General features: G+C 35.4%; 1 protein-coding gene across 9 annotated transcripts in view; it reads right to left on the bottom strand.

The window, feature by feature from the left end:
* The window catches only part of AHI1 (Abelson helper integration site 1), a 98,951-nt gene that overhangs the window by 26,891 nt on the left and 44,131 nt on the right, over positions 1 to 27,929 (bottom strand). For all 9 annotated transcript variants that reach the window (XR_011325417.1, XR_011325416.1, XM_069787256.1 and 6 more), the window contains exons 19-20: positions 23,614 to 23,731; positions 606 to 664 (exon numbers count right to left, since the gene is read on the bottom strand). Coding sequence is in view for 7 of the 9 variants with exons in the window: in XM_069787256.1 (XP_069643357.1) it covers positions 606 to 664; positions 23,614 to 23,731 (177 nt within the window). In the remaining 2 variants the exon portion in view is untranslated. The remainder of the gene's footprint in view (positions 1 to 605; positions 665 to 23,613; positions 23,732 to 27,929) is intronic.

Raw genomic sequence — 27,929 nt, 5'->3', positions numbered from 1 at the left:
GTCTCTCCATTCATTTTGTGTTTAATCCAGGTTTATCAAGTGTATAGTTAGAATTAATGGCATTTATAGATTCTGTGGAATTTTTATTATGGTGATCAGGAAACCAGAAATAAAGGAACAAATATCATTACTAGAAGTTTCCAATCAATATTTAGCAGATAAGCAATTAAACAAACAGAGGATAGCTGTGATTTCACTTGTTACAAAAAGGTGAAGTATGAGTAAACAATGCAAACATGTTGCTGTAAATAGGATTCAATTTCAAGTTATTGTCCTGGCTTTCTCTCCCTACTTACCAATGCCTGTATTCTTAGTAAAAATCAAAACACAGGACTATGATTTTAGCTTATTTATTTCTAAACAACAAAAAGTAAACCATGAAAAAGCATAAAGCTTTTCATTTGCAGATAGATATCTGATCTTGCTACCAGCTGGCAGTAGCAAAAGCTTATTTGCCCATGTAGACAATTTGCTTGAAGATACCTCATTTGTGAATAAAGACAGGATAAAAAAAACCCCACCTCTCTACAATGAGAACTTGTGAATAATGACATTTTATAGTTAAACATCAATTTAAAAAAAAATGCAAAGATAGAATTCCTTACCGTCTGTAGTCTACCCAATAGTGTTCGGCTAAGAGGATCTCCTACTGGGCTGAAACACCCTGTGAAAAGAAAAGGCTGTGAATTTTCTGCTTGTTATCCTTTTCCATCGAATAAACCATTTTATTTTAAAATCATTATGTTAGCAGGACATGTTTGACAAAATTCTAATGAAAAGCAGCAGCATCTTTCAGTCACAACTATGCATCCTTCAGTCAGGAACAGTTGGAGGGTTTATTTAACTAACAGACCTGACACAAGGTTAACTAATCCAATATTTCCATTCAAATGATTTGGAGAAATAGCTCAAGCTATGTCCACATGCCACCTCGTGCTCAAAGCTGACACTATTATCTAGGCTGTATTGCTTTTCTCTTCATTGAATTTCTGAGTAATGCATACAAAGTTTTCCAACAGAAATGATCACAAAAACTCTCAAAGGAATTACTTCCTTATTTTATCTGAAAGAATAACTATGCCTATTCAGTAGTTCCCTTTGATCATCTGAGTTCCTATCACAACACATCTTGCTGTTTATTTTATTCACTCTCTACATAGTGCATTTGAACAAGTACTTGTAAATTCTTTTCTTTTCAAACTATTATGTTAACTACTAAGCTCAGGAAAATCCTTTCATCATCTATGGATTTATCTTTTTGTTATTGGTCTCCTCAGCTGTATACTTAAGAAAAACATCTTAAAAAGAAAAAAGACACAAAAATCAGAAAACAGTTGAATATGACAGTGAAAAATGCTACTGCTTCATTGGAGAACGGTTTCTCAAGTATAGAGATGCCAGACAACACAGAGTTAAGCTCACTGGATTTTCTCTGTGAGACACTAGATTTGAAACAAGTTTTGTTTCCAAAGAGGAGTAAGTTCTAAAACCTCATTTTCATTTGCCACTCCAAAAGCCTACTCTCGAGGAGTCCAGTATTTGAATAAAGAGGACTTTTCAGATTCAGATTCCCATGTACTGGCACAGCTCCACAAGGAAGCTTGCACAACTCCACCTACAGTATACTTTCTAAAGCCTAGTGGTTTAGACTTTAACAGGAGATTTACTCATAAATGTTTAATCATTAAGATATTTAGATATTTCTAAATATAAGAAAATCTGCAAGCTCAAACAATCACAGTTAAACCACGCTCCTGCAGATATTCTGCATGTGAATAATTTTGTACCTGTGAGAAATGCTAAATCAGTGCAATAATTGATTTTTCAATTTTGCATATGAATAAAAAAATTTGTGATCTTAATAATTTAAAAAAGCTTGTATAAATCCTGAAATACTTCATTTTGAAAGGCTTACTTTGATTTTTATTACTTTTTTCCATCTCTTTTCAGAAAAGGAAAGAGATGAGAATAGAAACAGTTTTCTGAATTCAACCCATACTCAAAGACAGTAGACCTGAAGCTTACATTTTTTCAAATAAACCATGCTAAACATTTGTCCAGCACTAACACCAAAAGTCAGTGGGGATATTGCTCTTATTAATGCTGTTATCTACAAACTCATACAGTACAAAACAAGTTGCTACAAAGATGGTACTGCATATGGATATACTATTGCATACAAGTGTCATATCAATTCTTTGAATAAAAAACTCCCAACAAATAAAATGTCTGCATGATTAAAAAAAATATTTTTCTTTAGACAGCTAATTATTCTACCATAGGATTTTCAATTTGAGCATTGCATTGTTGTGCCAGTTCACACAAACCCATTCTAAGATAAAAGCCATATAAAATATATGATGAAAACAATTGCTTGTTTGGAAAAATCTTCAAAATTTAATTAAAAAGAAAGCAATCTGTATTTTTATCAGTAATCTCACTGACTTTCTTGTTCACCTAAGGAAAAGGTGTATTACCTCCAAGTACTTCTGGACTGTATGTTTATGTCTGTGAGTACTCCTGTGCAGTCTCTATATTTAGCTGCTTGTCAGGTGAAAATTTATGGTTAGACTGATATCCCCAATTAAGCCTCAGTAAAGGGCAGTGCAGACCTGTTCTGCTGCAAGCGTAGGAAAGAGACAGAAGTGTAACTCAAAGATATAAGGAGTGCTGTACTGAATTCTAGCTGCTAGCACTGGTTTTGACTTAAGTGTTTTACATGACTAGAGCCTTTTTGCAAAACAAGCAGGAAATTCTTATTACTTCACTTGAGGTATATAAACATTAAATAGACCACAGCACACTTGGGTCCAAATATTCTACGCTCCACAGAGCCAATGCTGTTTGTTCATATTGATCATACCTATTGGCTACCCCAAACTAGTCTTTAGTGTTATCTGTTAATTGTTTTCAGTTATCAAGCATTCCTTTAGTAGCTCCTACATTCAGAACAGTCATTAAAAAAACCCAAACGACCCCAAACCCTGTTCAAATCTTCCTCATTCACAAAACAAGGTCCATTCAGCAAGAAAGGGAATATCCATCCCTTCTTTCTCAAATGATGCAGTAGATTTTTAAAGCAATTTTACACAGCTATTGGCTTGACGTGGTTCCATGCTTGATGAAGCATGTAAATGACACTGAGCAGGTGTGACTAACAGCCTCAGCACTGCTTGCTTTGGTTATCTCTAATCCAGGCTGTGCAAACTTTTCAGCTACTATAGTGAGGTATTGAAATTGAGGTCAGGATTGAAGAAGGACATTTCCACTTCACTCAAAAATAAGGTTTACAGGACACTGTGATGTGTTGGGACTCTCAGCCTGAGCTTATACAACGGTCATTAAATCCCTTGTAAGGTCAAACCTGAAAAAAACCCAACACCCAGGTTAATCTAGACTGTCATATCTTAAGGATGCTTCAGAATTACTAATGGAGAAGCATTTTTATTGATTCAGAGGGTTTACCTGAACTCTCCAACAATCTTCCTTCTTAACAGCATTTGCTGTCTTCACCTTCAAAACTTGTACATCTTGAGAAGCTAATCTTCCCTATGAAATTATTAACATTTGAATTACTGTATTTCCTGTTACTCTGCATTGATTCTTCAGTGGCCTCCTTTATATGGAATTGTACATGAGAAGAATAAATTATTTCTAGAAGAACCTACTGCTAATGTCTAAATGTGATGTCAGATGTCTCAAAATGATATATGCTGTTGCTTTTTCTCAAATGATCAGAATTTTCACATTGACACAATTTAACAGCAGGACAGCTCTTCTTCATGGGCCACGTAATCCTCTCGCTACAATTATCTTCTGAGTCCAAGCATGTGCTGACTTTAGGTAAATGCCTACCAGAGAACTGGTATTTTTTGAAAAACCGTGTAGGTGTCTGCCTTGAGAGGGAGTCTGAAACTGTATTAATTTCCTGTATAATTTGAACAGTGAACTGGTAGTCTATCCTTAGTTCCCCCAGGTCACTTCTGGTGATATATTCTCTGCCAGTATAACTGCAACTAAAGAGAAAAGAAGACAGAAACCAAATAGTTGTCCTCCTGTCCAAAGCACATGTCTGTACTACCAAGTTCCCAGTTTTTATTGCATGCTTTCACTGAAAAACTACCCTCTCCTCTAGATACGTGCATTAGTGTGAAGTGATCAAATTCTAAATAGTTGGGCTGAAATACACAGGAAGTAGACGAGTTCACTTCCAAACAGATTAGATTTACACAGAAATTTCTAACAGCAACAATGCCCCAAAATAGCACTTGAAATAATTAAGAACACTTCCTTTTAAGTAACAGCATCTTTAGCTATTATATTTGTTTTAAATTAATAGCAAAAGAGCCAGAACAGGGGAAAAAAGTCCTTCTAGGGAGTCTAGGGAATGTAATTCCACTATTATCCTATTGGATTGTCTACAATCACCTAGTATTTAACGTTTATGTGAAAAATTCCTCTTTTAATAGAGGCTGAGAGAACATTCATTACAGAATTTATGTTTTAATTAACTTTTCAAAAGAAGGCTTTTTCTCCCTTTGTGAAATGCTCTTGATAAATTAAGTCTTTAATAAAGGTATCTGTGCATCATAATTCTCCAAGGATTCCTGTCTCGTGGAATCTACAGTTAATGAAATCATCTAAAAGTTCATCCTGGAAAATCCTCAGAAAAATCACAGAACACCAATGAACAAATACATAACTAAGAAAACTGAAAAAAGTTAATATTCAGACATATCTGCGACGAACCCCTCTAAAGCATGCAGAGTGGGAAAAAAAAAATAATCTTACCTATTCCAGTTCCACATTATTGTATTTTAGATTGAGTTTTACTTTCAGTTTACACTAATTATTAATGTCTAAAAAGCCCACAAACAAATCCTGAAAGACAAGAAAATAAACTATGCCTCTAGGAAATGGTATTTTGTTATTGCAGATATTCTTCTTCTAATTTATATTGTGGCTCTTGCAATATGGCATAGTTAAAATACACCCAAATAAACAACAAACACTGGGAAAACAAAGTCAGCTCAGATATGAGATGAGTATGTATATATCAGCTCACTCCTTCTCCTACTCATCTTCTGTGGCTTTAAACTGTTCCCAGTAAACAGAACTATGTTTTCAGCACAGTCACCTGTTCAAAAGTATGACCTTTGTGACCAAAACTTATTTTTAGTATGTAGTATAATCTCTACTTTAGGCTTCAAAGGAAAGTTTTGAGTTATTTTAAAAGTAAAAGCTTTCAGAGCAGCATTACTCAGTTTTTTTTGTGTAATTTTATTTTTCAAGCTATATATATATATCTCTCAATATAAGAGAAAGAAGGTAATTTTGTAATGATCTAAATATATATTAATCTTCCCTCAAAGGCTTTATCCTCACAACAATTATGCTTTAATAGATCAAACAGAATTCATTAAATAAAAAGATTGTTTATCTATTGGATAAGAACCTGTTTTCCTTTACTTAAACACAGAATCACAAATACTTTCAAAACTCACCACAAACATTTTCAGATGGAGTTCACATAAAATTAAAGGAATGGATGCATCCACTTAACACAAGCTTACCTTTTTGTTTCACCAGCAAAACAGATGTTTTACTAATATGCAATGCTGTATGTAAAAACCCACTTGAAATTCTGGTCTACATAACTTAGTCTAGCACCTATGATTTTGAACATACTCCAAATTGAACAGGAGAATATATAGGACCAAAGTGTATTGAAAATTGTTTCAATGAAGTTTAATCTCTATTACAGCTTTTAAAACTACTTTGGCTGTACGTAGACTAAGAAAACTATATTCAAAAGCAGTTCTAAGTGAGACAAGGAACAGAGTATTTTTAGCATTCTTTCTAAAACAGCGTTCTCTTTGTAACTAATAGGACGCCAAAGGAAATGGTTAATTCTCTTGAGAGCCCGCATCTTGCAAACCATTTAAAATGTATATTCTCAAAACAGTTCTCACATGCTATGTTTAAGTGTGTATATACAAAGTGCTGTGATGGCATCACTACTGAATGCAAAGGAATTCTACAAATGCCTGTAAGATTTTTGCAGTGTATTCTGCACTGACAGAAGTCTGCTCAAAATCAGGTGAGCCCACGCTGTACTAGCCCTCTCCTTGTCTTTTCCCCACTTTTTTCTTCTATCAGAGCATCTGGAAAAGACTGAACTATCTCCTCAATGTCGTTCTTTTTTTCCAAGTGGGCTTCCAATTTGTTAACCTAAATCTATCCATTTAAAACCAAACCACAAAATCTATAGGACAAATGAAATCCCTCTCTGTTTACTCTTACTTTCTCTAAGTTATATAGAGAAACTTCTGTTAATTTATTTTAACAGTCAGATATGAGAGCTGTTTTCATGCTGTATGCACTTAAAAAAATGAGACAGAGAGAAGCCTTAGCTCTACTGCTGCCACATGTCACTCCTCCAGTTAGTGCAAAGGTTGATCTAGGTGGCAATGACATAAAATGCAAACCAAAACAAAAAAACCAAACCCAACTCCCCTCCACGATTAAGCCAAAAGAGAGCTGTGCTGATAGCTGGAAAAGCACTTCTTTTTGTTTCCCTTCCCTACCACTATTAATACAATGAAAACTTGTAAACTTACAAAATGAAAGAAACTTGGGAACTTATGTCAATAGATCAGGCTCTGGTTGCCATTCAAAATACTATACTATACAGAAAAGTCTACACAGAAGGATAAGCTTTCAATAAAAACAGTATGCAATATTTAGCTTTTTAACCAATTGTTTACTAAATGCTGATATTAAAAACAGTTATCTAGAAAAGTAACTCTAGGGAGTTACGCAATTCAGTACCATGCAGTTCCACACATATTGCTGCAGCTTCTTTCACACCAGCACGTGATTTTCCAGTAGATGCCCCAACTCCAGGTATTAGGAGAACTCTGACTTCCCAAACCATGAGTCAGTCACAGTCTTCCTAAACTGAGAAAGACAACTGGTCTACTGTGCTTAAACACAGTAACTTTCTTATCCAAGGACTGGTACAGTTCTCTCTAGCTACCGCGTCTGGTTGTCTCTGACTCCCCAGCCCAAATGACCAAGTTTGCCCTTGCAGCAGAGCTAAGTGAACACTGGAGCAGTGGAATGGAGCAAGGCTTGAATTCACACCTGTAGATCCACAGAGAGATACCTTCACTGTAACATCAACTAATTCCAATCCTCATATAAGAGACCTCAGAATCAGACAGCACTAACACACAAAAAAATTATGCTTCTGGCAGTACTATATCCCACAACATAATTTTATCTACCATCAGCCAAAAGAATGCATAGAGATATTCATTCAAGGTTAGCCATCGTTTTCATTCCTGGTTCAAGGTGTACAAGGGCACATATGTGTATTTGCTCTGTATCTTAGAATAATCCTCCAGAAGGAACTATGGAGATAGTCTGTCACTGGCTTTGAGAAGAATACTGTTTCATATGAATATATTTATCCTGTACTTAGGCACAATCAACAGGTAGAATTTGGCCCCTATTTACAAAAGGTATAATGAAGTAAAAACTATTGCATCACAAAAACAATTAAAAAATCCAACTTTTTAATTAGAGATTAAAATCAAATACATTTAGCAGCCTACACACCCACCTAATTATTTCTGAGTAATCTTATCAAATCATCATCTTACATTTTTCTTGCAAATGTTAAGTTTCTACAGTACCATATATAAACAATGCAAGTAGTAGCACGTGTCCCAAGCATTCTTTTGAAGTAAAGAACATTTATTGAATTCATGCTAATCAGGAATGTGCTAATTTATGACAATCTCTAACGTTACATCATAATGGCAGTAGATACAACTGAAAATGAGCAGGGGTTATCGTATCCAGTTGTTTCTACAATGTAGAGAACAGAAAGTGACTCTACAGCAAACATCAATAAACCTGCACAGATATAATCAGCATTCTGAAATCAGATTGGCAATATTATTTACAAGTTCTAGATAGCAGATAAAAAGATGTAAGGAAAATGCAGACTATGACACATACTTTGTATTAATAAGAGTTATTTTTCTTCCAGTGCTGCAGATATCCTGTGAAAAGTCATTATTAGTTTTGCTAAGCTCACCAGGACTATTTAAATGCAAACAAATTAAATTAAATTTGAAAAGAAACTTATTTTGTATTATATTAAATAAAGCTTGTAGTGTTACCCTATAGAAAAAATACTTCATGAAATACAGAAACTGCTGTCCTTTAAGAGTTGTAGATGCCCAACACTGAAGTAGCAACCTTCACTTTTGGGTTTGGTAATATTTTTGCTTCTGCATTAACTTACTCTCCCTGAATCAGAGGAACTGGAGCTCTTAAGCAGGATTTATGCTTATCTGTTTCCTAAAAATTTGTAGTACAGTTAAATTTGACTTATTAATATACTTAATTTCTATGTAATACAGTTAAATAGAATTTAACTCTATCTGTAACTCTTGAAGTCAAGTATCTACTGACCTAAGGTCTACTCATGTTTTTAGAAAATGTACTTCACTAGGGATAAAGGACAAAGAATGAAAATTATGCAAGGAAGGAAAACAAAGTAATTTACTTTGCATGGTTCCTCTCACAGCTGAAATTCAGCAATGGCTAGTTACCCACAGTTACTTAAACCAAATTAGCCTGTTGCTCTACAAATGGAAAGCTGTAAGTAAGAAAATATGCTTAGAATATCACAGATACTTTTCAAAATCAGCCATTAACATTCTGGCAATGCAAAGTCTTCTCAGCTGAGAAAAAATAGCCAGGTACTGCATGAACTATGTCAAATCAAATCTTGGGGGGAAAAAAAAAAATAAATCTTGTAACTGCCTGAAGAACATATGCAGCATTTTTCTAACATTTGCATTCAAGGAAAAATGCAACATCATATGTAATATGCTCGAAAAAATGAGTCAGCTTGGCATTTCAGGTCTTTATCATGACTGGAATATCCACTAGTTTGTACCTAGCCTACTTTCTCCATTAAATTAGCACTATCAGCCAGTACTGAATATTAATTTTGAGAAAATATTAGCAGAAAATTCCATGACATTGCCAAACAACTAATACATTATTAAACTTGAAAAATGCAGGATCATTGGCAAGACACTAAATCAGGAAACCATTACATAAGAATTTTAATATGGTCTAAAATCAAAAGAGTAAGAAAAAAAAAGTTCATAGCAGATATACTTACTGTATTTTCAGAAAAAGAAGGCTTTGTCTTTTAAGTTTACTTTCCATTTTGTAGTTTAGAAACTAGATTGGTCAGGTATTTGAGGAGAATGTGTGTGTGGTAAAACTGACCTACCACATATGAGTTTTTGCATGCACACTTTCAAGTTTTCAGACAATTTATGAACAAACTAAGAAGAGTTTTTCTACATATCAGTGATTAGAATATGTATGAATAAGTAAGTCCTTTCTAATTTATTTCCAACTGCATACAGAAATAAAATAATGCCCTGTAGCAACTTTGGTAACAAAATCTGAATACACTTCCTTGTAAATAATATATGACAAAATGCTTGAGACTAATACTGGTGTCATCCATTACAGAGGAAAACATACTGAAAAGTTAAGTTCAACATTAAAGAAACACATTGCAGATCCAGTCGGGCACAGATTTCAATGATGTTGATTTTTCAGTGTCCTTCACCTATAAGTTCTGCAAAGTTTTCTAGAATGCAATAGCTGCCTGCTTTTACAGCAGTGGATTTTTAGAAAGTATCACTATTGCTATACTCTCAGCCTTCAGCCACCATACAGATACTCTAGCAGAAGTGACACAGGTTATACAAATATGTGGATACCAAATGTTATGCTACTTTGGAGAAAGTAAAAAAGATGACTTAGCCACTAAGTCATCTTTTTAGTACAGGAAACCCTGGTAGAAAGCTTGAATTATCACTTGACAAAGAGCTGAAAAGCAATCTGTTCTAGACAGATTTTTCCTTGGGTCTTAGATGGAGGATATGCAAAAAAGTAAGCATGGAAAGGAAACCGTTTGCAAAGAACATTGTTAGGAGGCAATACTCCCTTTCATTTCCAAAGCGATACCCCATCTGAGGAGAGGTAAAAGACGGAAAACCAAGACAGGCAGGTTCATAAAGAGGGACTGTGCCCAGCATTGGGCCAAGACCACATTTCCAGAACTCTGGATATTCTGGAGAAAACAGACTTCTCTCCAAGGTTCAATCAGCAACTCAAATAACTGCAACTCATATTAGGAGAAAGTAAGACTTTACACTATCTCAGAGTCAAGCCAGCAAGTAGAAGTTACAGTCCTATCCAGTGAATTTGTATCTTATTTCTACAGGAATCTTACAAACAAGAATATTTGCACAGCAAGTCTAAAGATGTAAACAAAAATATTAATGTAAATTATATTCAGAATGAATACAGAAGTACTATTTGACTAAATATTTACTATAGTATCATGACATACAATTTGATTAAGTACTTAATATAATAACATGACAGCTTTTTTCACATCATCACACAGGTAGTGCCAAACTGATAAAAACTGCAGTATTTTAACATGTAAGCTTAATTACATCACCCATCCTCTCTGGTTTGACTAACAGCAGCAGCTAAAATCACTACTGACTATGCTCATACGGCATCTCCAATAATCCAAAATCCACATGAGAGCAGCAACTGCTAAGTTCACATAATCATCAGTAAGAGAGAGGGGATTACTGAGGTCTGAATATTCAAAGGCCAGGAAATTCTTCTCCAAAGCTTATTATGAAAGTAACCCATTTCTATACATTATGCATTATGAAAGATATCTAGGTTTCTTTAAAACTGACTTAATTGCTAACTGCTACACAAACATTTGTTTCTTCAGAAGGACTAAACAACTGTACAAAACACAGAAAACTGTCTAGTAACACTGTAAGTTTGGAACTCTCAAAGCATATGCCTTAATAGCCTTGTTCACATAAAAGCACACAGTTGTTATATCTTCCTAGATGGTTTTTGCACAGTCACATGTGCTAAATTATTAACTCAAGAACTGGCGATACAGACAACGCTGGACACACCTTGTTCTCTTTGCGTGATTCCTGGAACTTACCCCCAAAATTATTTGTTTTGGTAAGAAAATCTGATTTGCAGGAAGATTCTTAATTCAAACCACAATTTCAGTTGCTGAAGATCCTTTACCCATACAAGTAGACAAAAAAAGATGTAAGTGTCCTTTATGCTCTTTAGCACAAGGAAACCAACTTTCCAATAAAGTACTGTTATCAAGGTACACATGATGTGGTATATTATACATGTGTATTAAGTGGGCACTGCACTCCAGATTTTCCAAATAACAGTAGCACAGTTACTTTTCTTCTCCTGTTGGTTCTGCTTTTTAGACAGAAGCAGCTGAATCTGAAGCAAATATAATTGGGCTGAACATGCTGTTAGATTGCACTGCCGGACCCAAAAGGTGAAAAGTTACCACTAGTTAATCAATATGTAGTTCAAAACACAAGTTCTGAATACATTTCTAAAATGAAAAATGCCAAGAGTGTGACTTGGTGTCCTTAAAGAAGATAAACACCAAACTCAGTTTTAGCTTGTACCTGGCTTACAAGAGAAGTTCTTCAACCAGCAACGTGCACCATACATAAATCATTATTATAGAGAGGTGAACTCTGCTTACATGTGGTTATCCATAAATGAAAATTCAAAGATGCAAGTATTAGGAAAATAGAGTCCATTTATGATCTTCACCCGAAAATGACATCTTACAAAGTGAATCTTAGCACTTACAGTCCTTGCTAGGAAAAAAAAAAACCCCACACCTAGGGGAATTACTTCTTATACTCTACTGGTGAATAGTGACAACCAGAAATTTGGTGACAGAATTCTCAGAACATTTTCTGCTACTAGGCAATTTATCACACCAAAAGATGCTCAACATATATTATTAAATAAGCTCCAATTTTCTATATTTTATTCTTTGGTGTATTAGCTGCAGCAGTCTGCTTGCTTTGACCACTCAGGCTCTGAATGGATTCCAGAAAGACCTGTATCAGCATATGTCACTGCAACATCCCTCAGCTAATCTGGAAAAAAAAACCCCAAACAATCAATGATGCACCAGAAGGTAGCATAGGCAGCTGAAGTAGACACAGTGGCCCTCTATTCAAAACAGAAGATATTGACAGGAATAGGAAAAGGGGATGTGATACCCAGAGGCATATGGGGATGTGATATGGTAGAATCAATCTTCAGATGAGAAATACAGCTTCAAATACTATCTGTTATGCAGTCTCAGTAAGAGTCTTCTGCAGAAAGACTACCTGGCATGCCAGAGCAAAGCCTGGGGTCAAGTGAGCAAGAAAGACTCCAAGGAATTTTTTTTAATTTGCCTATGTGTCATTCAGAACTTTTTTCTCTGACCGAGGAAGTAAAAGCTGAAGAAACTGAGCCCTAATTGTGAGGGTAAAAGATGAAGAAGGAACCTGTGCTATCTGCTCCTTCACTGGAGCATGCCATAAGATTGCAGAAAACACTCAAATACAAGTTTTCAAGAGTAGAGTTTTAAAGCAATTCTACCACCTCATTTGAAGCCAACAAGCAATGAGTCACTGTTCCTTACAACCTACAGTGAGCAAGAAAGCAAGCTAACAGTGAGGAGGCAAGCTCCAGTGAAGCTCTCATTTCATCTGCATCAAAGCAGCACGTTGAGGCCAGCTCTGTAAATAATACTGTGTAAATAATACTGAGTCACTAGGTTGTGTGACAATAGCAACATCTAAGTTACACACCCGTAGAGGCCTTCACTTCTCTGTATGTGCCTTCTGCTTTCTTAATGCTTTCCCAAGCCACCATCCTCTATCATTACTTTCTACAGGACTGACATGGTCAGTATCAAGCTACACTGGTACCACAGCCTATTGCAGGGCATAATATGGACCACAGATACCCAAAGTTAATGTAAAAGGTTTCACATTAGTAGAATGAATCATGTGAGGGAAGCTTGCTCTCACTGAACTTGGTGTTTTGAGGCACCAGCAACGAGGGTAGCAACAGTGCTTTGAGGCGCCAGCAACGAGGGTAGCAACAGTTGCATATGAATCCATGAAAGTCTAGTTGTTTCACACAGATAAAAATCTATCTACAAAATTAGCAGGGGTTTTTTAAAAGAGTTGAAAAAGTATGTATGTATACCAAAAAGCATGGATAATATATCCTAAAAGTAAGGAATTTTTTTTTAAAAGTATACTTGGGATTTGCTCGCTTGCCAAAACCAGGAATGAAGTCAAAGGACCTAGGTCTCCTCTTGACAGAGGGAGATGCCTCCCTCCTGTGCACTATGGCTGCTACTGGGTCTTTTGCACAGTCCTCCCAGCTCCTCTGGAAATGATAGGAACAGAAGGATTAGAGCAATACAAGGAGGGATCAACATCCTCTTTTTTATTCACTCATGCTTATTGCTCTACAGACAGCATCCTTGCTGACCTGAACTTTCTGCTGGACAGGGAATTGATACTTTGCTGCACAACCCTCAGGCAGAACTGTTTCCACCTCTGAAACCAGCTAGAATTGCATTTAAATATGCACTTTTTTAACACTTGCTGTCTTGTAGCTCAATAGCCCCCAAATTACAGACAAGCTCTATTTAAAGTACAGACAAGCTCAGACTGAAAACAGTTAACAGGACCTCTCTACTTAGGAATTAATTAGATTTGGTTGTTTTAGGATCCACATAATTGAGAAAGTAAGGGCACACTCAGGCCAAATCACTTTTGGCAGAGTCTTCCCACAGTACTACGTCACACCCTGATTTTGCAATCTATATCCACTGCTGCCAAACAGAGAGTAATGCTTCATTTAATCCACACCCTTGTATAATTTGGCTGAGAGTACTTCCTTTAGCCTGAAGGCACAGCAGTAATTACCCTAACATACACCAATTTCAAGTAAATATAAATGGTGTGCTTTTGATAAAGTTTTTGGAATCTTCAAAGATTGCTGTTATTGTGCTCTGTATTTAGTGTAATTTTTAGTGAAATATTTTAATTAACTTGCCTAGAAGAAATATGAAAAAGAACATATAATAAAGGAACATGTGTATCTTTGATCTCAGTATAAACAATTCTAGCAAGTTTAACTAGAAAATACAAACTCTTCTGACATTTATAACCTCTTATCAATCAGATAGAGGAAACTGGATAACCAACCTTTTAAAATAGAAGAACTATATTGTCATTAATGTTAATGGTTTTGTCTCTGTGTCTTTACTATTCTGTTGGAACATTTTTGTGGTTAGATGAATCTATTTATACACCTTTTGTTTTCAAATTAAAAAAACACTTTTTACTATTCATTTTATAAATGTAAACACTCAGCTCTCCTACCTTAAAACAAGGTCCTGTATTCAAGCCTTGAGCCAGAACTCTGACAGTGGCAACTGATGTTGGCAGCACAGCAGGGCCACAGAGCTCTCAGGAAGTTCTTTCCCCTGCAGGTCGCCTGAACTGCCTGTAAGCCATGGTGAGGGCACAGCTGTGTCCTGGTACTCTTAATTTTTATTTTCTGCCAAAGTTGGCTGCAGGGTGGAACATCCCAGAGATGGCTCTAGTGACTGAGCAGGAGTAAGATCAGGGAAGTACATGCAAAGGTTGGCTGCAGGTGACAACTGAGCCTTTGTAATCTATTTGCACTGAAGAAACTGAGACACAGTTTCTTCAAAATGGAAATGGTATGGCAAAATAGCTTATAAAAGAACCAGAAAGGCATAAAAAAAATATATTCTTGTGATGGATGCTTCTATTGTTTTAAAAGAAAATTAACTTTGAGAAAAATATTCTTTAGTTGAATTTTTCAGTTCTTCCATTCTGCTATGAGCAAATAATAATAATAGAAAAGTTTTATTTTCTTTCTCCCTTCTCTCTTATACTTTTCCCTTAAGCAACAGTGAGATGCACGACTACCTTAAAATGAATTATCATTTTCCTCAGGGGAGTTCCCATTCAAATTAGCACACAGACATACATAAAAAACATTTTAGACCTAATATTCTTCTGCTTTGGTAAAAATATTTTTACCTAACTTCAGTGTAGTTAAATCAGTTTGCACTTGCTGAAGAGCTGATCTGTGGTGTTTAGCTGGTACTTTGTCTCTACTCAGTTCTCTTACACTCTTTTGAAAAGTAAAGAAAAAAATCTGGTACTTGATTCTAAAACTTAATCCATTATCATAATTTCTTTGTGACTATGCAGTGCTTTATAGTTAAAAAAAGGCCTTGTAATGAACATAAAGGTATTAACTTTGGTTAAGAACCAAAAAACCAGAATAATATGCTGAAAAACTGGGGACTAAAATAAGCCAAGTTTATTCACTTACAAAGTACTAGTTTTATGCACTCTCTCGTAACAGTTTTCATAAGTTATTGTTATCCAAACTGGGTGGTGGTGGAGGTGTTTAAGTAATTCAGTTTCCAAAAGATGGAAAACATACATACTTGATCCAATCAGAGTTAGAAGCAACTGATTTCTACAAATTACAGCAAAACGTGAGAATTCTGCAAAGTTGCAATTAGATATTTGTTATAATAACAAAAACCAATTCATATTTCTACATTTAGGAATGCAAAAGAAAATTGTAGGCAATGTTTTCCATTTTTTAGAACCACTGTCCCATTAGAATAATTAAATGAAAAGGCCACATTTCAAAAAAATTCCATCTGCATAAAAATGTTAGAAGAATTCTCCTGAAAATTTTTATATGGTTAAATTTCTGAAAAATGTGTCAGACAGGGTCAGTTCTTCAAATACATGACAGAGCAGGAAAACAGCAAAATTGCATAAAAACATAGAATAACTGAGAAGTGAGAGACAAGTATTGGGCACATATTTCTTCCATCTTAATGCACATTCACCCTTTTCAAATACATGACAATCTTCTATAAGCAGATTGTAGCTTGCAGGAAGCTAACCATTCTGCAAGCATTTCTTCTTATGTATTCTTAGACCACTTTCTATTTTGGCAGCACCTCTACAGGACATACTAATAGGTGTTCTGTATTTCTATAAAGTTTAAGACTTATAGACAACTGGTAGTAGACTACTAATCAAAGATATTTCCCCCACTGGACTGCCTGATCACATTGAGGCCATTACGACTAACCCATAGTGAACAGGAAACTTGCATTTCTCCCTCTGTAGTAGTAAGGATAAATAAGAAAAGATAAACATATATCAGGCCACCAGGGAAAAAACTACTAAAACCCTTTTGCACAGACCTCAACGTCACATCATTATTTTCTTAATCGGTATCACAAAAAACCCCCACCCAGCAGACTCACTGATACTAATAAAATTGAGAGACTGTCTTTGCTTACAAAAAGGGAGTAGGTAATGTTTAATAATCTCACGTTCTCATATATAAAAGTAAGGAAAATTAGTTTCCATCATCACCTATTCCTCCTAGCAGCTTGTATTACACTCAAACCACTTTCAACTAATAGTGTGGGTACTGAACCACTTTTAGGTATGTATTTGGTACTCTTCACCACAATATCCTCCTGCCCCAATTTTAAGAAGATGTGGGGCTAAAAAGAAATATCTCAAAGTGACTTAGACAGTATGGCAAATTGCTACACCATTTCCATAGCTCTGATCCGTGCAGCCCTGCAGGCTTAATTGCTTTCCCAATCACAGCAAATCCAAATTAAGCTGTTGGGTGAGCTAATGAGGGAACACACATTACAGTTTAACAGTGAACGGATATACCCAGATTCTTTCAAGACAAAATCGAGAGTTCTTTTCTTATGATTATATTCTCCACAAGAGATCTTTTACACACACTCAAGCTATTTCTCTTAAAAAATGAATGAGATCTCACTCCTACTTTAAAATTTGATAAAATATTTACAGTAATATGTTAGTGTCAAAAAAAAAAAGTACATATTCAGTGATCTGTGTGTCATTCAATTCGCCTGAATGGATTGGATCCCAGTAAACAGATTTCTCCAACTGGCACTCCTACTGGCACTCCCACTAAACAAAAATGGTCCCCCAAGGTCAGCATTATCTAACTTCAGCACAGCAGTGTGGGAAAGCCGGCAATGCTGCTGGCTGTACCGCATGCTTTCTCTGAGTCGTCCTCCATCTGCCAATCAGTTCTTTCAGTCCTCTTTGAAAATGCCATCAACCTGTATCCAAACATAGCCAGAGATATCTACAAATATTGTATTTCATGTTATACTTGGACTATATATTACACACACATGCAACCTTCAATTAATATATACTGTAATCTTTTTTAGTATCTCTTCAGGACATTTTATTACTGTTTATTCTCAAATTAGAAAACTAAGCTATCCTAATAGTAAAACTGAATTCAATTGTTCATTTGATACATTTTCAATGATAGTTTGCATGAGTCTTTTTTTCCCTTAACAATTTCTTATTAAGAGATGAAAAGAATAAGGCCACACTGAACTAGCTTTCTACACACATTCTTCCTTAAGTGGCACAAAATTATATGAGAAGCAAGATTAATACGCCCCAAAACAAACAAATAAAAATGTTAAAGTCCTCCAGGACTGTGGTGGTACTGAAGATAAATGTTATAGAGTTGGGAAGAAAGTATGAAATATTGAAAAAAAGTAATCAATGATACAAACACAGGTATGAGGATGTAACTTTTGACAGTGTTTCTGCAGTATCTCTGCAAAAACTTGAATTTTGCTACTTGATGTACATCCTTTTTCTGCTTCTAAAACAAACAAGAATCAAGATAGCATTCTAAGAGCATTTAGTTGATGCATAAATATTTTTGATATCTGTGGTGTAGAAACCTATTTCACTGTTTGCTTGAGACTGAAAAAAGAAGTTTTAAATAGTCTATCAAATATAACGGAGGACTTAAATGAAAAGCCAGTTTTGTTATTATCTTCAGAGGGTGCTTTGAAGCTTTCACTTTATATAGGTGGAAAACACCTTTGACTGTCAGTTGTGTTAATGGAAAGAGAATTTCTAATTCTTCTCAACCCTGCCAAAGTGTTTTTTTGTTTTTGAGATTTTTTAAAGATACAAGAACCATCACGTTTCTAGCACATACGTAATTAATTTTTAAGAGCAGGTTTAATTAACTGGTTTTATTGAAGTCAAAATTTTAGTGAAAAGATCTGTGCAGTATTTATAGTCAAGCTTCAATCTCCCACATAGTTAACAATTAGGGTCCCTGCTAATTACAATTACTTGAAACCTAAAACTTATTTTAGAAAACATGCCCTGAACACAGTGGGAGTTACTGAAGAGTTGCTGTTGAATAAAGCCTAAAAATGCAGGCCGTTTCTTTCATGGCATGCCATGGATCTGCAAAACAGTGTCTGAGAGTATAGGAATGTGATTTCACTGTCCAAAGATGCTCACAATGTTAAGGAGGGAAGGCAAACAAAACCAGAGGGGATGTTAATGTCTCTCAGAGAACAGGTAATTGAAAGCTGGAGCTTTTGCTACTTCCTTTTTTGTTTAAAAAATAAGAACTAGGAAATGTGTTATCCTGGAAGAAGGTACAAAGATGAGAACATGACAAGGAAAAGACAGCAATGTCTAAGATGAAGTCCTGGATAATGCTACAGTGCAGTGCTGCAGAGTAGTACTGCAGCACAGGTATGATAAAATTAGCACTGAAGCATGAGCGTAAGTAGAGCTATGCAGCACAAGGAAGGTAAAACCTCAATTCTGACTATCAAATACAGGTCTTAGACAAATTTTCTTATTACATAAAAAAAAAAAAAAAAGAAAAGAAAAGAAAGAAGAAAATCAGCTTACATATTACATACTTTTAGGGACGGATTCCCTAAGCAATAATCAAGTAAGAATGAGTAATCTGCTACATATGCAACATGGAGAAATTTGACTAGAGCGAAAAATAGGACCAGCCATAAGACTTTATGAATCCAAATTACAAAGGTAAAACTCAAAGGGGATGACTTTCTCCAAAGACACACATCTAGCAAACTTTTCAAAAAACTGAAATAGCTATCAGCACAGCTGCAGCTTCACTGAGGCAGACAAAAAAACCCTGATATGGTAAAATGAGTTACACTCTCAATGAAAAATTCCAACGGACAGACTATCAGGATGGACAGTAAGAAAACTGAAGTTCCGTGCCTTCCTCTCAAATTTAACAATACCTTTGTGAGAGGAAGGCACACAACACACATTTCCTTAAATCTAAATTAATTTTGTTAAACTTTAAGAAATCTCTCTAATGAAGTGCTTTATACACAATGCATAAGAAACAAGTTCATCCAGGTCTTCTATCTGCTTTGTGGTACCTACTTCTTTAATTATTGTTTGTCAAAATTCATTACTTTTTTCTAGTAATTCTAACCACACTCTTGACAAAACTTTACATATATCTCTTGCATAGCACTCTATAGCATTGATGTGAAAGCAGTAGATGTTAACTTTGAATTTTGTAAGACTTTCAACACTGTCTCCCATAACATTCTTATAGACAAACTGATGAAGTATGGACTGTGCAAACAGACACTGCAGTGGACTGAAAATTGGCTGAGCTGCAGGGATCAGAGTTTTGTAACCACTTACATGAAATCTAACTGGAGATCAGTCACCAGTGGTACACTCCAGGGGTTGATACTGGGGCCCACACTATTTAGCATGTCCATTAATGACCTGGATGATGGGCCTAAGTGCACCCTCAGAAAGTTTGCAGATGATAAAAAAACTGGGAGGAGTGGCTGATACACCAGAGGGACATGCTGCCATTCAGAGTGACCTTGACAGGCTGCAGAAATGGTCCAACAAGAACCTCACAAAGTTCAACAAAGGGAAATGCAAAGTCCTGCATTTAGGGAGGAATAATCCCATGCACCAATGCAGTCTGAAATACAGAAAATACCATTTAAACATAGAAAAAACCCTTTAGACAGGGTCCTGAGCACCCTGCTCTCGGTGAACCTGCTTTGAGAAGGAGGGTTGAGGCTACATGGTCTCCAGAGGCGCCTTCCCACCTTGATGATACTGTGATCTTGTCTTTACCCATCTCACATAAAAAACATTCTATGGTTGAGAAAGGTGCTGAAGCTCTCTGATGACTAAAGAACAAATTATTTAATTTAGATCAAAGTTAGGATATCTAAGTATCACGTGTAAAACTCAAGATCAGGGATTAAAAAAAACATAACTGAACAAATATCTGACAATAGTTTACAACTGGAAGTTACAGCAGCTGGCATGCAGGAACCCAAACACTAGCAGACTGCTTCACTCTATATGGAGTCACTTCATGCAGGTAACAGTTCACCTTTTTGTAAAATTAATTAAATAATCAGAACGGGGTGCTCATTATAGAACAGAGGAAAGACTGAAAGAAGAGGCATCTTTGCTATCACACTATGAAATATACAAGGACATATGAACCCAAGTGGTTTCCAAGTAACTCAAGTCTGCTTTCACAAAATAGTGTTGCTGAGGGAAGGGGCTATATTAGAATGATAAATGGCATTGAGCCGTATTTTCAGTGTTTCATGATTTTCCTTCACATAAAATATATTTATATTTATGTTTCTTGTTTGACTGCAATGTTGTGAGAGCCTGTGGACACAGGCTCTTTAGGAAGGACTGATAGGGAAGACAAGAATGGAGAGTGCTGTAGGGAAGGGAGGAGAGGCTCAAATGCGTAGAGCTACAGACCAGGTGACAGGTTTGTCAAGAGCATATGGGTCAGAATTGGAAGAGAGGTCAAAAATATGGACATTGTGGAGGGCACCTGCTACAGACTGCCTGATCAAGACGAGGAAGTGGATAAAAACACCTTTAAACAGAGCAAGAAGTCTCGAAATCACAGGCCGTGACTCTCATGGAGGTTTTAAACCACCTCAGTATCTGCTCAAGAGACAAAAACCACGGGCTACAAGCAATTCAGACTTCTGGAATGTGCTGGGGACAACTTTTTGATGCAGATGCTGAACAGACTGACTAAGGGGGCTGCACCCCTGAGCATGCTAATAATGAATAAGGCAGAACTGGTTGAAGACAAAGGCAGTTCTGCCTCAGTGACCATGAGATAACTGATCTTGAGCGAAGTGAGGAAGGTAAATAGCAGAACAAGGAATAGGGCTTCATGAAAGCCCATATACATGTGAAAGTATGCCCTTGAAGAAAAGCCAAAACGTACTATATGTTTGAGGGTACACAGAATCCATCTGTTAAAAGTAATGTTCACTACTATGCCTTTTAAGCATGCCTGTTCATTTTATTTGAAGTATTACAAAATCACTTACAGCTATTTCTGCAAAAATATCTGGATACAGAAAGATTTAAAAGTCAGGAAAGATCTGCAGTATTACTGCTACTGCCCATAAATCACAAAGGTGGATACCCCATTTTTCCACTGTTTCCTACCTAAAGCAAGACCTAGATAATTGTCTTGTTAAAAGAAGAAAGTGCTGCATGTATCCAGGCTACTACACTGTCCATATCACAAGACATCAGCTACAACCTTATCAAGTTAATAAAGCATGCATATACACCAGTTACACGGTTAAAAAGATTGCTAACAGAGTTTAACACATGCTGCCTGTAGGGACTTCACTGTAACGGGAATTCTGCATTTGGCTTTAAGAAGCACTAAGTACACAGCAAAAAGTGACAGGAGAGCATGAGAATGAAAAGACTGAATAACGGCCAACATAACCCTCAGGAATATGTAACCATCTGCTGGACAAAAATGAAGGATCTCTGTATTACAGGCAGTTGTCAACAATGCAACATCCCAATAATGTAAGTACAAAAAAGCATACATATTGTGTATATGAACCCAACACAGGAAAAAAAAAGGTTTTGTGCTTCCAGCACAATCCATAAATGAATAGATCTGTTTAAGTACAGATTTTCCATTATTCGAAAGTAAAACTAAACTGGCAGTTAGGAGCTATGAACATGAGCACCTAGCTTCACACTTTATAACCAACGGGGAAAGGTAAAATAGATGAGTACATCTTTCTTATATGTTTCACTGAAAACATCTATCACAGTAGAACAACTTGGAGACCTCCCAAATGACAAGGAAGTCGTTTAGGATTTTAAAATATTTTCTTACAGGAAAACCTATTTCAGTTGTGGTCCACTAGCATTTTTATGATTGTTTCCCCTAAAAATCTTCATTTTCTCATTGCTTTCATTAACTGTTAAAAGACCATTAAAATGTATGTCTTTTTTACTATACTTCCCTTGCATAAATAATATCCTGTACCTGTGGATCATCTTGAAGTATTAGTCAGTTTTGGAAACTACACTGGGAGCACACATGAACAGCTATAACATATATTTATGTTTGTTCATGCTATTTAAGAAGTCTCCATCAACGCATTTATCTGTGCTTCTGCATAAAGTAAAATTCAAGACAATAAAATGCACTGGTTTGAGCAATATTAGGTACAGGCATTTAAAACAATTTAAAGTATTTATTAATGTTCTTTAAAGGGTTAGTCCACTTACTTTGAATACTCACAATATGTAAGACAGTGTATGTATTCTACTGTTTCTGTAAGATTTACACACTCTGGAAACAATAAGCATCTGTTGTGTAATAGCTGAGTATTATTTTGGCTCTAAGCTCTTTTGTTACGGTAGAAAATGGAAATACAGAAGTTACTTGGAGTATGGGCATTTACACTGTGAATTACTGACTAAGTGCGATTCTGAGACTAGTGGTCAATCTTTTAGTCCATGCTAAGGACCCTTTCCCCTGCTGCTCAGAAAAAGTGATCATATCTTGATTTGCGAAGAAAATTGTCTGCCTTTGGGAGATAATTCTATATAATTATAGAGACTATTCCTATCTTTACTATCTACATTTTAAATCTCTGTTACCTGTTTTTAGTTCATTATATATTCCACCCTCCCCCTGGACTTCTTTGTACTCTTCTCAAGTATACAAAACAAAAACACTTCAAAACTAAGGCTCCAATTTTTTGTCTTATTTTACAGGTGCCCAAAAAAAGAGAAAAAGGCATGAAATTACCAATTTTACTATTAAATATTGTGATTACCAATGCAACAGATATTATTAGCAAAGTAAGTATCAGAAAAATGCACAACTTCATTGCTTACCTTTTTCTCAAAATCTTTGACTACAAAACATCCTTAGAAACAAACCCCTAAAAATAAACACAACTGCAAATAAACTACCAAGCACTATGGTTCTTAAGTGCTTTTCTTACTACTGTTTTCTTATATCAGTACATCTGGTTTTAAAAATATGATTTTATTGTTTTTCAGTGTCTGTATTTAAGATACTTCAGTAAGTAGTCAAATATTATCAAAATATTAAATTAAGAAAAGGTTGCAATCTCATACTGTTCTAGGAACTTACAGCACTAATAAATAAGCGTACAGCTTAACGAAAAAGTATTACAAGAGAACATATATCATTACTGGACTGTATCGCACTGCACTTTATAAACAATATCACATATAACAAGCAGGACACTCCCTGAAAGAGCTGCACAGCAAAATTTATAAAGGCAGAAAAAAAATCCCCATTTTATTACTTCCATGGGGAAGTTATTACCCATTCCCTACAGAGAGTGCAGAAATAAAGAAAGAAACTTACCACTTTTAGGAGTGAACAAATACGGAGGATTCAGGGGAGTGCTCAGAGTGCCTTGCAGTCTTAGCTTGGAGTGTGGTGACAGCGATGATGGCGCAGGAAGCAAGAGATTTGAGCTTGCCTGTAATAGGAAAGACAAATCAGAAAGAAGTGTAATTTCCTGGGTGACTTACTGATGCAACAGCTAGAAAAGAAATATTTGCTTACTGTGAATAACTATTAAATTCCAGGGAAAAAAAATTAAGACTCAAGTCAATTATAAATAACAATTTCAATGATGGGTTGGGTTTTGGGTTTTTTTAGACTATTTGGAAACAAAAACTTTGAAAAATTATTGACGCAGCTGTAAATTGAATTGCATGTTTACATATGGACACAAACTCTCAAGCACTGCAAACAATGGAATAGAACTGTTTGAACTGGCATCTCGTTGCATCTTTGTGTATTAAAAAAAGTGACATTTATATATGGTTATAAACGTAAAATAACTTCTCATTTTTGAGTACTCAAACTAGACTACATCTACAAAGAGATTACTCAATATTAGAATGAGGGAAAAAAAAATCTTAAACCAGTCCTAACATAAAACTGACTTCTGCAAATCAATAAAGCATACTTAGACCAAAACACCGGACGCTTCCTTTATGTAAGCTACACAAACAAATATCTGCAGTCCTAATTTCCATAGCAACAAAGATCATGTTAAAATTTGGTTTGCTATGGAGTTTCTTGATATACAAGCAGTTATCACAAAGCAAAAATATTTCCAGACTTTACTCTTGACATATTATCCAATACAGCCTATGAAAAAATACATTATGACAATCTTAGGTTTTTTACATGATCCAAATGAGAATTTTTCTGTTTGTTAAACATATTTTCACTGGCTGCCTTGATAACACAGCCAAAGGGGAGGGAAAATAGCCCTTAAATGAAATATTTGTAACTTTCTTCAAACAAAATATTCATATGCTAAAATTTTTGAGTTATTTACATAAACCAACATAATTCTTGACCCTTTCAAAAGTCAAGCCTATTTCACAATCTAGAATAAATGCACATGATCACTTAATCCAACTAAAAGCCCACACTCAGTAGATCACTACCTTTGGCCTCAGTAAAATCTAAATCAGACCCTTAAACTTTAGTTGTGGGCCACAACAGAACAATGATATTTTGCAAATTTTCAATCTACTGACTTGTCAATTCTGTTTAAAGAAAGGAGACAGCTAAAACAAAGTGAATCAGTGGCTTATTTCCAGAAGGGCTATAATTTATATAACTACTATTTCTGCCATTTATTAAATATCAAACAGTTCAACAGGTTTCAATAATGCAAAATATGTGAGCATTGGCAGAGGTACCGGGATACAGGTAATATAGCACCAAAAAGTGTGTTGCATAACTTCACTGGGCCATAGAGGATATCTGCTATCATCTCCTCTGTATTACTACACTAGATATTCATCTTAATGTATCTGGGTTTTGTGTAGTAATATGGATTTAATTCTACTAAAAGTAGTTGATAATAAAAACTGTCTTTTACTAGTCAAGTACTCTCTCAGCAACTGCACGCAGTTGTAATGACTATGCTCCAAAACTGACCAGAAAGAAAAGCAAGACAGAAAATCAGATCAACCATTGAACATGATAAAAAACGCATTAAACCAGCCAGATTCTACTGCAGTGTGCAAATTTAACAGAATGTTAGTAAACAGTAGTTGTGAAATGTAAGCAAAATGAAGAGGCTTGTTTTTCTGAACAACATCAAAATCAATCTGCTTTTCTTATATTTACATATGCAAGTGACTAAGTTTCATTAATATAAAGTTTTCTCTGATAAACACAAATAAGGTGGAAAGCCAATGGCTTATGTGTTTACTCAAACACAGAAGAATAATCTGTTCTGCAAATGTGTCCAGCTCAGCTTCCCAGTGTTTCATCTTCTTTTATCCACTCTTAGATCTAGGGAGACCCCTTCTGCAGTAAGACAAATGAGAAGATCTCACCCCTACATAACTTGTTTGCTGAGTGCATACTACACCATCAGTGATACAAACTTATGTTTTCCAGTCACATATTCTCATGGAATTCTCTTTCAAATTTGCTATCAAAAAGTTGGTTTCAGACACTACCAGGGAATGAAGACAAGTTGAATATATCAGCCTTTGGAAATCAAATTATCACAACAGAGCAAACTATTCAAAACTAGCACTTAACAGACACTTTGCTGGTTCATCCTGGAGGGAAAAAAGTATCAGGAGAAACTGGTCTTGATTGTGGTGCTTGAATGAATTATATAAGAGATATGGAACTCTGTATGTAAATTATTCCTATACAGCACTTCTCTTTATTTTCCTGCTGTATTACCCAAATACTCTCATTATACATGCCAAACAGCATGCTTTGAAATCAAATGCAATAGACACGTACATTAGAAGACTGAATGTACACTCCTGAAGATTTAAGAAAATCAGCCTTTTTAAAATGCAAAGCAAGTTCTATCTTGCAACTCTTCCTTCCTCTCCAAGTCCTTAAAAACAAGGTAAAACCCATATTTATAAAAGAGATATTAAAAAGAAAGTTTTAAATTTAAGCAGTCTTACAGGAATGATTCGTTCCTCCCCCTAATGGCAGTGATGCTCAGCACAGGTGAGCTATAAAAGACTGTCCATCCAAAGTAAACACAAAATCAGAGTTTTAATGACCCTTCTGCCACTAGCTCTTAAATATTATTTAAATCTCTAAAAGGCCCAAAGAAGGAAAAAACCCACAACATAATAACAGAAGAAGGAACCACTCAGCTAGCTAATAAGTGAGAACTAATGATTCAGCAGAACTGTTTCCAGATGAAGTGCACTGTCCTATGAAGAATAATTAATTCTCCTACAACAGACAGACATAAGACTACATACAGAACAGTGAAGCAATCTTTTTTTTTTTGAAATGCATGCTGTGGGAAGGCATTGCTAAATACCTTTACAACAACGAGTAAAGTTGGCTAAGACAGCCAACCATCAATCTACTTATTTTTCACAACAGTCTCTGCTTGCTTCATGCACAAACCACAGCTTTATCAAAGACACAGTTTACTACTATCCTGAATTGAGTAAAACTAAGAGTTATAACACTCATGTAAGTTTTGTAGTGAAAAAGGATACCTACATAATTTTTGCCAAGTTTAAACAAATGCATTTTCTTTTTTGTGTTAGGGCAGCTCTATGCAAATTATGCAAATATATACTTTCAGTGGAACTAGTTTTCATGTTAGAAGTGAATTGCATGAGACAAAAACCAGAATACTGAAGACTTGACAAGCTAACAATTTCTCTTTTTTTCTTGAGAATGCAATTTTATGATCTTTGCAACCAATATAATTGACATTTCCATACATACTTGCAAGCCAAATCAAGTTGGCCAGCTCTATACTACCTCTTAGTCTTTTAGTTTTAGGCTTCCCTCTTGAAACTTCAGGCTTCTAGGACACTGTTTTTAAAAACAGTTTAAAAACATTATTAAAACATGATTCTGCAAGAATTTAAAAGCTGACAACTGAATTTTAAATAAAAACCAAACACAAATTCTGCTATTTTACTCAATGGTAGAAGAAAATACATAAGCAATAATGCTTAAAGTAGGAGTACAGTACTAGTGAGTTTGAATCAAGTTTACAACTACTAAAAATGCAATCATTTCTATGACAGTAGCATTAGGAGTACTCCAATGAAGACTGGGATTCTATTGAGGTAGATGTCCTGTAATCACTTAGAGACTAATCTGTTCTGCTCTTAAGTAACTTTTAGACTAAATGGGAAAACCAAAGACAGCTAAAATAAGATATCATCCAATTACACACAGGCAAAACCAAAATGTATTTACTTGGCTTGTCTGAAGCAAGTGTGTTCCCCTGGTGCTCCCTATGGTCCTCTTACTCTTGATTATACAGATCAAGAACTCATCTACATTGCCATGTAGCTCCCTCTTAACTTGGGTGCTCCATTGTTTTCCCCATAGAAACCCAGAAGTGACCAGGGCACACATATGAAAATTGAAGCTAGAAGGTGCTTGATCCTACAGTTTAGATATAGCCATTGTCTACAGATGATATGTCTTATCACACAGTAATGATATATATTCAATTCCTTAGTTCTGCCAGAGAGTTCCGGCATTTCAATTACAGGCTTACCACAAAAGCTTTCTTCCTCTTTTTTTTTTTTTCCCCTTTAAAAAAAAAGGTAAGAAGAAATTAAGATTACTATATACATTTGGAATAGTAAGCTTCTTTCTTTTAGCCACAAGGAAAAACAAATTATTTGTAC

Source organism: Haliaeetus albicilla, chromosome 7 (genome assembly GCF_947461875.1).
Source record: "Haliaeetus albicilla chromosome 7, bHalAlb1.1, whole genome shotgun sequence".
NCBI classification, from domain to species: domain Eukaryota; kingdom Metazoa; phylum Chordata; class Aves; order Accipitriformes; family Accipitridae; genus Haliaeetus; species Haliaeetus albicilla.
Note: the sequence above shows the minus strand (reverse complement) of the source record. Positions and strands in the feature narration are given on the sequence as shown.